Source organism: Trichosurus vulpecula, chromosome 5, assembly GCF_011100635.1.
Source record: "Trichosurus vulpecula isolate mTriVul1 chromosome 5, mTriVul1.pri, whole genome shotgun sequence".
Taxonomy (NCBI): Eukaryota; Metazoa; Chordata; class Mammalia; order Diprotodontia; family Phalangeridae; genus Trichosurus; species Trichosurus vulpecula.
The window spans coordinates 277447025-277459239 of NC_050577.1; the positions used below are offsets into that span (position 1 = coordinate 277447025).

General features: G+C 39.2%; 1 protein-coding gene across 1 annotated transcript; it reads right to left on the minus strand.

The window, feature by feature from the left end:
• Nucleotides 1-281: 281 nt before the first annotated feature.
• On the minus strand, nucleotides 282-10288 carry LOC118851335 (olfactory receptor 8S1-like). The gene is made up of 2 exons (XM_036760786.1): nucleotides 10249-10288; nucleotides 282-994 (listed from the first exon to the last, which is right to left on the minus strand). Exons 1-2 carry the CDS (start codon nucleotides 10286-10288, stop codon nucleotides 282-284), a joined length of 753 nt encoding a protein of 250 aa, XP_036616681.1.
• Between the last annotated feature and the right edge of the window lie 1927 nt (nucleotides 10289-12215).

Genomic DNA, 12215 nt, shown 5'->3' on the forward strand with positions numbered 1-12215 from the left:
TTTTATTGGTTTTGAATTTTAGAAAATGCCTTCAAGTTTGTTAAGTGGATATCCATTAAAAAACCCATTGATTGAGTAATGTGTAAACAGATTTTGGCAAATGAATATAAAGGAATATCATTATGATGTATGAAATGATGAACATTGTTTCATTTAGTTATGCATTGGATCATTCAGTTAGAAAGTCAAAGGTATTCCTAGAGTCTGAATCAAAAGTCACAACTCCGATGGACTTCTCAGATTCTGCTCATAAGCATCATTGCTGATGGAGTTCTTAATCATCAGGTGCTGGAGAGGATGCTCTTCTTTTCCCACATTTTCTTTATGGCTAGTTTGACTTCCACATTCTTCAGACTGTAGATGATGGGGTTCAGTAGTGGTGTCACAATGCTGTACTGCAGGGAGATGACTTGCTCCAGGATGGAGCCTGTAGCAGGGCTTAGATATCGGCCCACACCTGTCAGGAAGAACAAGGTCACTACAATCACGTGGGAGGAGCAGGTAGAGAAGGCTTTGCTCCTGCCTGAAGCTGAGCTGATCTTCAGGATGGTAGAGATAATTTGAGTATAAGAAAACATGATGGGCAAGAAGCAGCCAATGCCAAAGATGAGCAAGGTCATGAACAAGATCATCTTATTAGGGAAGAAGTCAGTGCAGGACAGACGTAAGAGCTCAGGCATCTCACAACTATAGTGGTAGATGAGGTGGGGGCCACAGAAATGCAGCCTCAACAAAGGCAGGGTATTAAGCAGAGAGTTGATGACTCCAAGTAGACAAGACCCACAGGCCAGAAAGACACAGAATTGTTTGCTCATGACCATCACATAAACCAGAGGGTTGCAGATGGCTGAATAGCGGTCATAGGCCATGGCTGAGAGGACTAAGGCTTCAGATGAAGCAATGAAAAATGTCAGACCAATCTGTGCCAGGCACCCATTGAAAGAGATGGTTTTGTTCTTGGCAAGAAGTGTTTGAACCAACTTTGGTACCATGACTGAGGAATAAAAAATATCAAAAAAGGATAAATTCACCAGGAAGAAGTACATGGGTGTGTGCAGGTGAGAATCCTTCTTGATGATTGCCATTATCAAAAGGTTCCCAGCCAAGGTGAGGAGATAAATCAACAAGAAGATGAAGACCAGGGTGTAATGGATGTGGAGGCTGCTGGAAAATGGCAGAAGAATGAATTCTGTGTCTGTGGTCTGATTATCTGGCATCATTTGTTCAGAAAAATCCTCCCCTGGGAAATCGGGTCACCAACCAACCAACCAAGTCTTTATTGACCAACTAGTAGGTGTTCAACACTGTGCCAAACATCATGGAATCAACTCTAAGAACTCAAAGATATGTTCCCTGACATCTTGTGGGTATGACCTTTGTGAGGAGACAAGATGGAGATACAGGAAAGGCTTATGGAACAACAACAAAAAAAAGAAATGCAAAATACATATTAAACTTTAAGTTGGGTGGTCAAGACTCTGTGCTCTAGAGAAGTGGAAATGAATAGAGAACCATGGTGGCTGGAATAGTTATGGAGTACTGGCATTATGGAAGAAGTGAGATGATTTGAATTCAGTGCTGGAACACGGAATTGTCATTATTATAGTTCTTCCTTTTAGATATGAATATAAATAGAATCCTGGGCTGTATTGCCAATCTGCTCTGGTAGAAGAAGTTCCTCAATGGAAGCTTTGTACTGCTTTATCTGGTTAAAAAAAGAACAAATTAACAAAAGAAGAAATTTATTATCTTTCCCTCAAAACTGACTTCTCATCCAGACATTTTTTTCCCTGCCTCGCTCCCTTTGTTCCCATTGTTCTCTTCTCCCAGAACTGCTTCTTTTCCCTTCCTCATCTTGCCCTGTTCAATACCTACACATTCAGGTCCTCCATGTCATGTTCTTCAGTTCCTTGAAGCAGAAATGGTCTCTCCTCCTCATCTTCCACTGCATTTTGCTCATAATTTGCTATGATGTTCATGACACTTGTATCATAGTTATTTGTTCATATGACTAGTCTGCTACTACAGCACAATCTCCTTGAGGACAATGGCCATGTCTTGCTAATATTGTTCATTTTTGTATCACCAAAGTATCTGGCCCAGGGCCTTGAACATATATGTTTAAGAAACATTGAATTGACCACTGGCAGTAGCTGAATTACTGGCCATACTTTAGCTACCATCATCAGTAAGAGTCTGAATATATTCTAAATCACTATCGATTAAAGAAATGCCAATTAAAACAACTTTGAGGTACTACCTCACACCTATCAGATTGCCTAATATGACAGAGCAGGAAAATGACAAATATTGGAGGGGATGTGGAAAAACAGGGACATTAATGCACTATTACTGGACTTGTGAACTGATCCAAGCATTCTGGAGAGGAATTTGGAACTATGGCCAAAGGGCTATGAAACTGTGCATACCCAGCAATACCACCACTAGGTATTTACCCAAAAGAGATCAAAGGAAAAGAGAAAGGATCTATATGTACAAAAATATTTATAGTAGGTCTATTTGTGGTGGCAAAGAACTGGAAGTTGAGGGGATGCCCATCAATTGGGAAATGGCTGAACAAGTTGTGGTATGTGATTGTGATGGAATACTATTGTGTCATAAAAAATGACAAGTAGGATGCTTTCAGAAAAACCTGGAAAGACTTACATGAACTGATGCAAAATGAAATGAGGAGAACCAGGAGAACATAGTACATGGTAATAGCAATGTTATATGATGATCAGCTGTGAATGACTTAGCTGTTCTCAGCAACATAATGATCCAAGACAATTCTCAAGGAATTATAATGAAAAATGCTACCTACTTCTGAGAAAGAACTGATGGTGTCTCAATGCTGATGGAAATGTACTTTTTAAACTTTCTTAATTACTCTTGGTTTTTGGGTCTGCAGCATGGCTAATATGGAAATGTTTTGCATGACTGCACATGTATAATCTATGTCAAATTTCTTGCCTTCTCAATGAGGGATAAGGGGAGGAAGAGAAGAAGAGAATTTGGAATTAAAAATTTTAAAAATGAGTGTTAACATTTTTTATTTACATGTAATTGATAAAAAATAAAAATAAATCACATATATACTTTAAAAAAGGTGTGTTTGTGTGATAGAAAAAAATTTTAAATGAATGTTAAAAATTTTTGTTTACACATAATTCAGAAAAATAAAGTAAAAATTAAATACAAAAAGTGTTTGAATATCTACTTTCCATAGTCAAAATAATATGTAAAAATTATTTTTAAAAAATTAAGGATGAGGCTTTTCAGTCAAGATGACCAAGTAATGATGTTTCAGGGAGCTAACTTCCTGCAATCATTATTGAAAAAAAAAAATAGAAACAACTCAAAGAAGAAAAATGGTTACAAATAAGACAAGTCATATAAAACAAGTCAAAATAGAAAATGAGCAAAGTGAAGAAAGCATTTCTATAATGAAGAAATAGAATGCCACAACCGAAAACAAACACTAAAGTATCAGAAGCTAAGCATATTAAAAAAAGAAAGTATGCAAGATATCTTAAGAGGTGTCTTCATAATTAGAGAAACTAACCCAAGATAATGTTGGGGGAAAATGGTAAGAAAAATCACAAGATCATGTTTAAAATGATTTTTTGCAGAAAGTAAAGAAGCATAGGAGGAACTGAAGGCATAATGAAAAGATCTTTAAAAAGGTTAGGAGAAACAATAAAGAATATTGCTAATATCACGACTATAGTAGAGCGCTTTAAAAAATCCATAGATCCAACAAAGAAAGAACTCAGTAGAAAACAAAATCACACACAATGAGTGTGACTCAAATCAAAGTTTCAGAAATGATGGAATCATCCAAACAACTGGAATGATAACTATTAATAAACAAAGAAGTTGGATTCCAGAAAATTTAGAGAAGCATAAGACTTTAAGCATTACAAAGCGCCCTCTCTTGATTACTCTCTCATATACCACTCACACTTGTGGGTTTATTTCCTAGGAGATGACTTCTAATAGGCATAACTAGGGATAATTCTGTGGGTTTGCATTCCTAGTACTATAGCTTAGAATCCCCCAACAGTGTATTTCCCACTAACAACTAGCCAATGGGCACAGTTAACTTTTAGCCAAGGTAGTTATCAAGATGGCATAGTAATAATAACTACAAAACATTCTCCCCATAAACCTACAGCATACTCTTCCTAAAATTAACACAGTGTCTCTGGAAAGAGTGGGTAGAAACCTAGAGTACCAAGGTAGGGAAGCACATAAATAGGCAGCATATGTTGTCAAGGCACTCTCAGGTACAGTACTGATTGCTCTCAATGTCTTGTCTCTGTAGAGACCTCATCTAATTTTCCTTTGGGTGTAGCATCTCTTTCAATTATTCATCTGGAGTTTTCTTCTCTCTGTATTCAACACTTGGTTGATAGGGTTACCTCTCCTTTGAGTCTATAACTACATCCCTCCTCTGCTGCCAGAACTTCCTTCTTGGAAGCTCTTTCCTCAATTATCTCTCTACATCCATGTTTGGAGCGTATGTCTCTGCTCCTTGTTTGATGCAATGGTTTTTACTTGTGCAGTAGCTACCCTTCAGAATGATGTGGTAGAGAATGATTATGATGGAGAGTAAGTCCTTTTTCTTTCCCTCACCTTCCCAGGAATAATTCACTCCCAGGGGCTGAGTACCTCCTCCATTTCTACTTCTAAGGGTGGATTCCCTGGCTTGGATACTCTTGAACTACTGGATAAGCTCAGGGTTTAGTTATTTACACTGCAAAGGTATATCCAATTTTCACTTTTCCAGTGAGGTTGCTCCAACTTGGAACTATGCTCAAAGTCATTTAAAATATGCATACTCTTTGACCTAGTGATACCACTAGGGGGCCTATGCCTCAAAGAGTTCAAGGCAAAAGGGAAAAGAAGCATAGGTAGACAAGTATTTATAGTAGTTCTTTTTATAGTGGCAAAAAACTGCAAACTAAAGTGGTACCCATTGATTGGGGAATGGCTCAACAAATTTATGATATGAATATATTCTAATGCTATTGGGCCAAAAGAAATGATGAAAAGGATGGTTTCAGAGAAACCTGGAAAGATGGTATGAAAGGATGCTGAATAAAGTGAGAAGACCAGAACAGTTTATACTATATCAAAATAGTAAAAAGAAAATTTGAAGAGACTTAAGAACACTGTTCAACATAATGATCAGCCATGATTCCAGGGGACCGACAATAAAGAATCACCACTTTCTGTAGGAGTGATGAAAGACTCAGGCTAAAGCATGAGATGTACTTTTTTAAACATTGCCAATAATTTGTTTTGCATAAGTAAGCATATTTGTTACAAAGGGTTTTCTCCCAAAGGTGGGGCAATGTGGGAGGGAATGAAAAAATATTTTCGTTAATTAAAAAAATTAAATGAAAGAATGAGGTTGTTCCTTTTAATTCTGTCAGGGAAAAATGTTCAGACTTCATTCAGGCATCATAGGATGTCTTTTTTTTTAATCACATCAACATCTCACTACTTCTGTTATCTACTCTTTGCTTTCTATGATACAATCAACTTGGGCAGGAAGACACCAGATCCTCCCTCTCTCAAAATTATGTTTCTGGAAATCATCAAAGAAAACTTCTAAGAATTAGAAAAAGAAGCTCAAATACAAATTGAAAAGAACCCATAGGATTGTTATGAGGACTCAAGTTTCAGTATGCCATTATAGCCAACCTCTAAGACTGCAAAAAGAACATAGTACTTCCAGCTTCCAGAAGATAATAAGAAATCATTTACTACATTTTGAACCCAGGTTTTCCTTACTCCAGACCTGGTGCACTATCCACTGAACCACTGAGGTGTCTCAGAATAGCAAGGGAAAAGCCAAGGAGAAAATGTTCCACAGACTTCTATGTCACTGGTGGCAGAGAGAATACTATAAAGATAAGTCATGACTCATGGATTGTGTCCTGACCTCCCAGAGAATCACATTATTGCAAAATCACAGAATCTGAGATTTGGAAGGGACTTCATCAGCTTTCTGGTCCAACCCCTCTTGGATAGGAGTTCCCACTATACAACATATCTGACAAATGGTCATATAGCTAGTGATGGAAGACGTTCAAGTGCTGCTCCACCTCTCAGATAAGTCTGTTTCACTCTTGGGCAGCTCCAATTATTACAGAGTTTTTCTGATGTGAAGCCTAAATCTTTTCAACTTCTACGCATTGCTTTTAGTTATATGTCCTCTGGGGTGAAGCAGAAAAACCTAATTCCTCTTTCACACAATGATCCTTCAAATCCTTGAAGACAGCTCTAGTCCTTTTTTTTAAGAATGGGGAGCATTTGGGAGTGCTTTTCAGAAGCAAAGAGGGCACCAGTAGAAGGAGAGAGGAAGAATAAAATAGAAAGGGATAAGATCAAGGGTTCATGGAGAGATGTTGCACTTGGTGAGCAGAAGAATCATCATTAGAAGATCGTGTGAAGCAGAGAGTGGAAGATAATGTAAAGGGGCTGAGCAATACAAATAAGTGAACAGCCTTGGTTTTCTTTAGTAAAGTATTAGGTGAGGCATTCATCTGGGAGAGAGGGGAAGGGGATACAGTTAGAGGACTGAGTGAAGAAGAGAAGGTTTGGTACAGCTGATGTGGTGAATAGCAAAGAGAATCAATTATGAAGGATCAGAAGGGTTGTCTTAATGCATACAGTAAGGGCCTGGTGGCTGTTAGATAAGACCCATTTGTAGATCCAGTCAGCATGGTGTATGACTTCTTCCAGTTGAAAGAATTAAAGGGATTAGGACAGCACGTGGTGAATTGTGGGAATTGACTGAACCACATTGACTCCATCTTGTGACTCAATTCTGGAGCTAACTCATTTCCCTTTCTATTCAATTCTGTGTCTGGTCCAACTTCTGTCCTGTGAGAAAATTTCATTCAATTGTGGGAATTGGGAGAAAACTTTATTGCATGGTTTGAACCCAGCCCTGAGTGTCTGTGAAGCTGGACCACCTTGAACTGCTGCTTAGAGACCTTTAAATGACCTAGGTTATGCAGACCAGAAATCCAGAAAGATCCAAAGGTTGATGTAAAATGTTTTCTCACAATTGCAAATCTCATGTGAACACTGGCCCAAACTGATGAATTAGTTATTGTTTCCATGTTCCCTTGCTTGTTTACAGATACTTGGGGAGTAAATTCAGTGAATTGTGCCTGTTTATCCTTCCCTTCCAAATGTCTCTGATCTTTTATCCAATTAGAAATCAGATTACCTAATGTTATATTGTTTCCTTTTAATTAACTGGCCTTATTTGATTAGTTGTTTTTAATGTATAGTAATCTTTCTCACCTTGTATTCAAGGTCCAGGCCTTAGCTGAGGAGATGTTGTCCAGCTTTGTTGAGCAATTGGAATGTATAGCTTAATAAATGGATATGGTCTATATATTGAACCTTTGTTTTCCTCAGTCATTTCATCTTTCACCCACTGCACAGCTCTGTTCAGCAACCCCTGAGTAGGAACAGAGGTGACAGATAGTGTGGGTGGGAGCTAATCCAGGTTTGGGGAGTGGCAAGGTGTGAGTGGTTATTAGACAGAGTGGCAAGGGATTTGAGGGTAGAAGACAGTGTAGAATTGAACTGGTTTATTAAGGGGGCAACAGTAAGATCAGAAAGAGAGAACCAGTGCTTGGGGAGAAATGGACCATGATGGTGGTCCTCTGAGCACCAAGCACTGGGCCTTACATAAAGTAGAAGCTGATGGCATGTTATAAGGTTCTCACATGTCAGCTCTTTGGAATTCTCAGTGCCTAAGGCTTCAAACAGCTTGCAACACAGGCTTCATCAGGGACAAACATAATACATAGGAGCACAAATTTAAGCATGGGGTGGGAGGTGGGGAAGGGGGGAAGTTCACTTAGGCAACATCTATCCCCTGGAGTCACATTGCCCTGAATTGAAAGGATCTTAACTGGCTCTTTGGCTTGATCCCGACTTAAAGAACCATCTCTGCAGACACAGCATGAGGGTCATTTTGGGACCAGAAGCACAGAGATGCTAGATTTCCCTTCTTTTATTTCTAATTCTCAGTCAGAGAAAGGCTAACCTTCTCATAAAGGCTTACGGAAAACAGCTGGGGCCTTCTTGCTCCCAATTCTCAACTGTCTTGGCTCTCTGACTGTTTCAAAACCCTCTTATAGAGGTAAATGATGAGTGGTAATTCATGATCTTTGAAAAATCGTAGAAAACCCAGGAAGTTTTGTAGGAATGGGGGTAGATGAATGGAGGTAGATAAATGCTGACTTAATTTTAAAAGAAGGGGAAGTGGGTTATTCAAATTATAAAAGATTTTTGAGAGAAGAAATAGGAGGTTTAATAGAAAGAAAAACAGACCATCAATAAAAAGTAGGAAAAATTCACCAAGATTATCAGGTCATCTTAGAGAAAAGTTGTTTCTTTTTTTTGTCAGGACCACTAGACTGGAAGATGAGAAGAACAGCATAGATAATGACCTATCTGAATTTCAGCAGGACATTCAACAAAGCCTCAAAATGTCCTCATAGATTGGACATTCAGGTCTGGTTGACTGACTTCAAAGAGGAGTAAAGAATAGGTTAATATCATCCTGAATGATGTAATCCAGACCTTTGTTTTAATCACAATTTTTGTCACTGACCTTGATGAAGGTTTGTTTGGCAAATATACCAACTGGTGGATTTTCAAAGCTGAGCATGAAAGTTAATGTATTAGATGAAAAAATGGGGGTCCAAAAAGTTCCTGCCAGGTTAGAATGATGAAAGAAATCTATTAAAATTGATATTTAATAGTGACAAATTCTAAACTTCATGAGCAAAGTACGGCATGGCCAGACAATGAGGCCTTTGAAAAAAGACGGGGGAAGGGGATCTAAGAGGATTGTGTGCCCAGTATGATGCCACCCTGTGACATGGCAGGTAAAAACACTAACCCAACTTTAGGCTGCATTGATGGAAGCCTAGAGCGCAGCACAAAGCTGGTGGTAGCCCTGATACAGTCAGAGGACAGTGTTTAGGACTGGGATCTGAGAGAATGCCAAGCAAGAGTCATTTGAAGGAACTGGGCATATTTAGCCCAGAGGAGAAAAGATTTGTTATGGATGTGACAGTTGGAGGATTATGATGTGCAGAAGGGATTGAACGTGATTGATCCCAGAGTTCAGAAGGAGCCACTTGTGAATGGCAGGCCAGCTGTCCGGGCAGTTAAAAGGGGCTATTGCGGAGCACTAGAAGTCAGGAGGTTTGTTCTTATATAAAAGACAAGCACCAATTTCTAGGGAAAAGGGGAAGCTTTCATTCTGATAAAAGTAAAAGTGTTAGGAGGCTCAAATGAGATAATGGAAGTAAAGAGCTTTTTCAAAACTTAAAGCCATTATATAAATACCAGTTATTATTCTTACTGTTTGCCTACAGTCACGGGTGATGGTGATGACTTCATTCTCTGAGCCTTCTACTGTACTTCTGCTGAACTCAGGTAATGTTTATAGAGCAATACAGTGGTGTGCCAGTAAATGTTTAACAACCGGGTTCCCTGGAGGCAAAAAAAAGTGTGCATACACACTTTTAAGTTTAATTTGCATTTCTCACACTTTCTTGAGTCTAGACAATCAACAAAACAATTAATCAAGGCTTGATTTGTAGCCACCATTTCAGAAAAGTAAATGCTCACAGTGAAAATGTAACAGTTGTTTCTCCCAAGTTGCTAGAGCTGGTTCCAGCACAAGTCTGGATAAAAGCTTCAGGCTTGTGGAGCATCTGTGGGCAGGCAGGAACACCCAGAGCAGCCTGGGGTCAGCATGAATCCCTCTATTTTCTTTTCATCTATTCTTCTCAATCCCTTGAAGCCTGACACGTGGCTTCCCTCCTCTACTGAAACTTCTCCCTCACAGGCATCACTGAATAATCCCATTCAGTGGCCTTATTTTCCATTTAGTTTTTATCTTCATTGACAAAGGGGTTAAAGTATCTGTTCTGCTAGAATCTGGCCTCATCACCTTGGGCAAGTGTTTTTAAAATTTCCTTTAATGGGCCTCAGGTTGCTCATTCATGAAATGAGGGAGTTGGAGTAAATGATCTTGAAATTCCCTTCCCCCTTTAAATCCTATGATCCTCTGAGAGGCTGAGCTTCCTCCTACCTCTCAGGCTTTTCCTCATTTACAGGGGTGACCCCTTCCAACTTTTCCTCAAGTGGTTTTTTCAGGGAGACTAGAGGGACTTAGGGAAGAAAACATCAATTTACCTTGACTCTGGGCCATAACATAGGCAGTGTCCACCATCATCACTACCCACAAGCATTGATTGAGCAACTACTGTGGGTAGACTCTGGTCAGCCTGAGTCTTCTTTCTTTTCTTCCTCCTCCTCCAGCATAAACTGCCTATTCATCTGAAAGTCCCCAGCACTTGGAGGAACCAAAACATACTTCTCCATATCTGTGTCCCTTAAATAGTCACAAGCTCCTCCAAGTTGATGAGAGGCTATTCTAAATGTTAGACTTCTTGACTGCCCAGCTGCTCCTGGGAGGTGGTTTCATCAAGATAATAATTTAACATATGGGATTGGATTCAGTCCCAGAAAATTGTTTTTTTATTCTAGGCTCTTACTTTGGGGATCTTGTCCCTATAGAGTCTTTCGCTTAACAAGTTAAAATTTGTTTTGTGGCAAATACTATTTCAGGTTTTTTTTGGCAAGCAGCAGTCCTCTGGGGAGGGGGTCATCTTATTTAACTCTCTTATCTGGTGTACTACAGACTTTAACCCATTTGAGGTCATTGGTGGCTTTTAAACCTTGTTGGTTAGCTTTTCACACAATTGCCTTGTGAGAGATTACCCAATCTGCAAGAAAAACGATTGAGGCAGAGCTCTAAGCCAATGGTCCATGGTCCCCTCTAATGAAGTGGACCTCAGATCTTCCTCATGATCTGAGATGCCTCCTTATTCCACGACTTTATTTTTGTAGTATTTGATACTCAAATATGCAAAAGAGGCATAGTGAAATACAGAATCTCATTTGTTGATTGACCTTACTGTTGAGGGCCAAAAAAGACATCAACAGAGGGGTCACAGGTTGGCTGAAACATGGGCATCTCCACTAAGTGGTCATAAGATAGTCACCTGCTCATGCTGGACAACAGAGAATGTCCTGGAGGTACAAAAATAAGTTGGGGGACTTTCCAAAGCATCAAGGCATTCCACCCATGCTGGGTTTGGACATGAAATTTGAGCAAAACAGGATGGAGATATCTTTGTCAGCATTCTTGTGGTTGCACAAGTGAGCCTCATAACTTGGTAAACAAGTAGTGAACATTACATTACAGTTGGAAGCCCACAATAAGAACCTATTTATCCCTATATGATTTATGTAAAATATCAAACTGATTAATACTGTTTGGAATAGAGTAGGGCCAAATGAATTATTTCTCACAGCCTTCAATATGAGAATCTTACTATACTCTCACAACCTTATTGCTTCTGTTATTCTCTTCCTTAATACTGTTCTAATACTCTCCATCATACTGCCCCCTCAGGTTCATGCATTTCCAAAGAGGTATAGAACCCTCTGATGTATGGTGCCCCTTAGCAATCCCTTTTGCCATGTCTGATCCTCTCACAATGGTGTATTCTTTTTTTTTTTTTTGCGAGTTGTATGTTCCATTCTACCAGAGATTTAACTAAGGTTGGGAGTCTGGGGCTTTATCTTAGGGCACTTCAATTTAGGGGACATTGACAAAAAAAATCAGCACTTAACTCCTGCAAACAACTTCACTTAGTACTTGGTTAGCAAGAATAAATGAGTTTCAAATAGAAATTCTAGGCATTTCAAGTGGTCGTACTTCAGGTGAGCTCCTCTCTGCCTCTACCCTGCCTTCTACCCCCTATCTTCCCCTATGGGAAGATATGGCCTATGGGACCCATGGCCTGCTCCACACTTCCCTTGAATTTTGTGCCACTTACTGCAGGTACAAAATGGCTAGTTAAGATTCTATATTGCACCAAGTGTTGGTATACTTCTGATGTCATAGTACTCTCACAGCTCAAGTTCACTTCTGTTAAGAAGTTCTCTCACTTCCCTTCTGTTAAGATCCCAGTACAAATTAATGTTAGTATATAGATATTTGGGGTCATGAACACTGTGTCTGCCCTCTTGTCCACATGGTAAACTAGATAACTTTATGGCTATTTTCCCCATGTGTTTTTATTTATTTATTT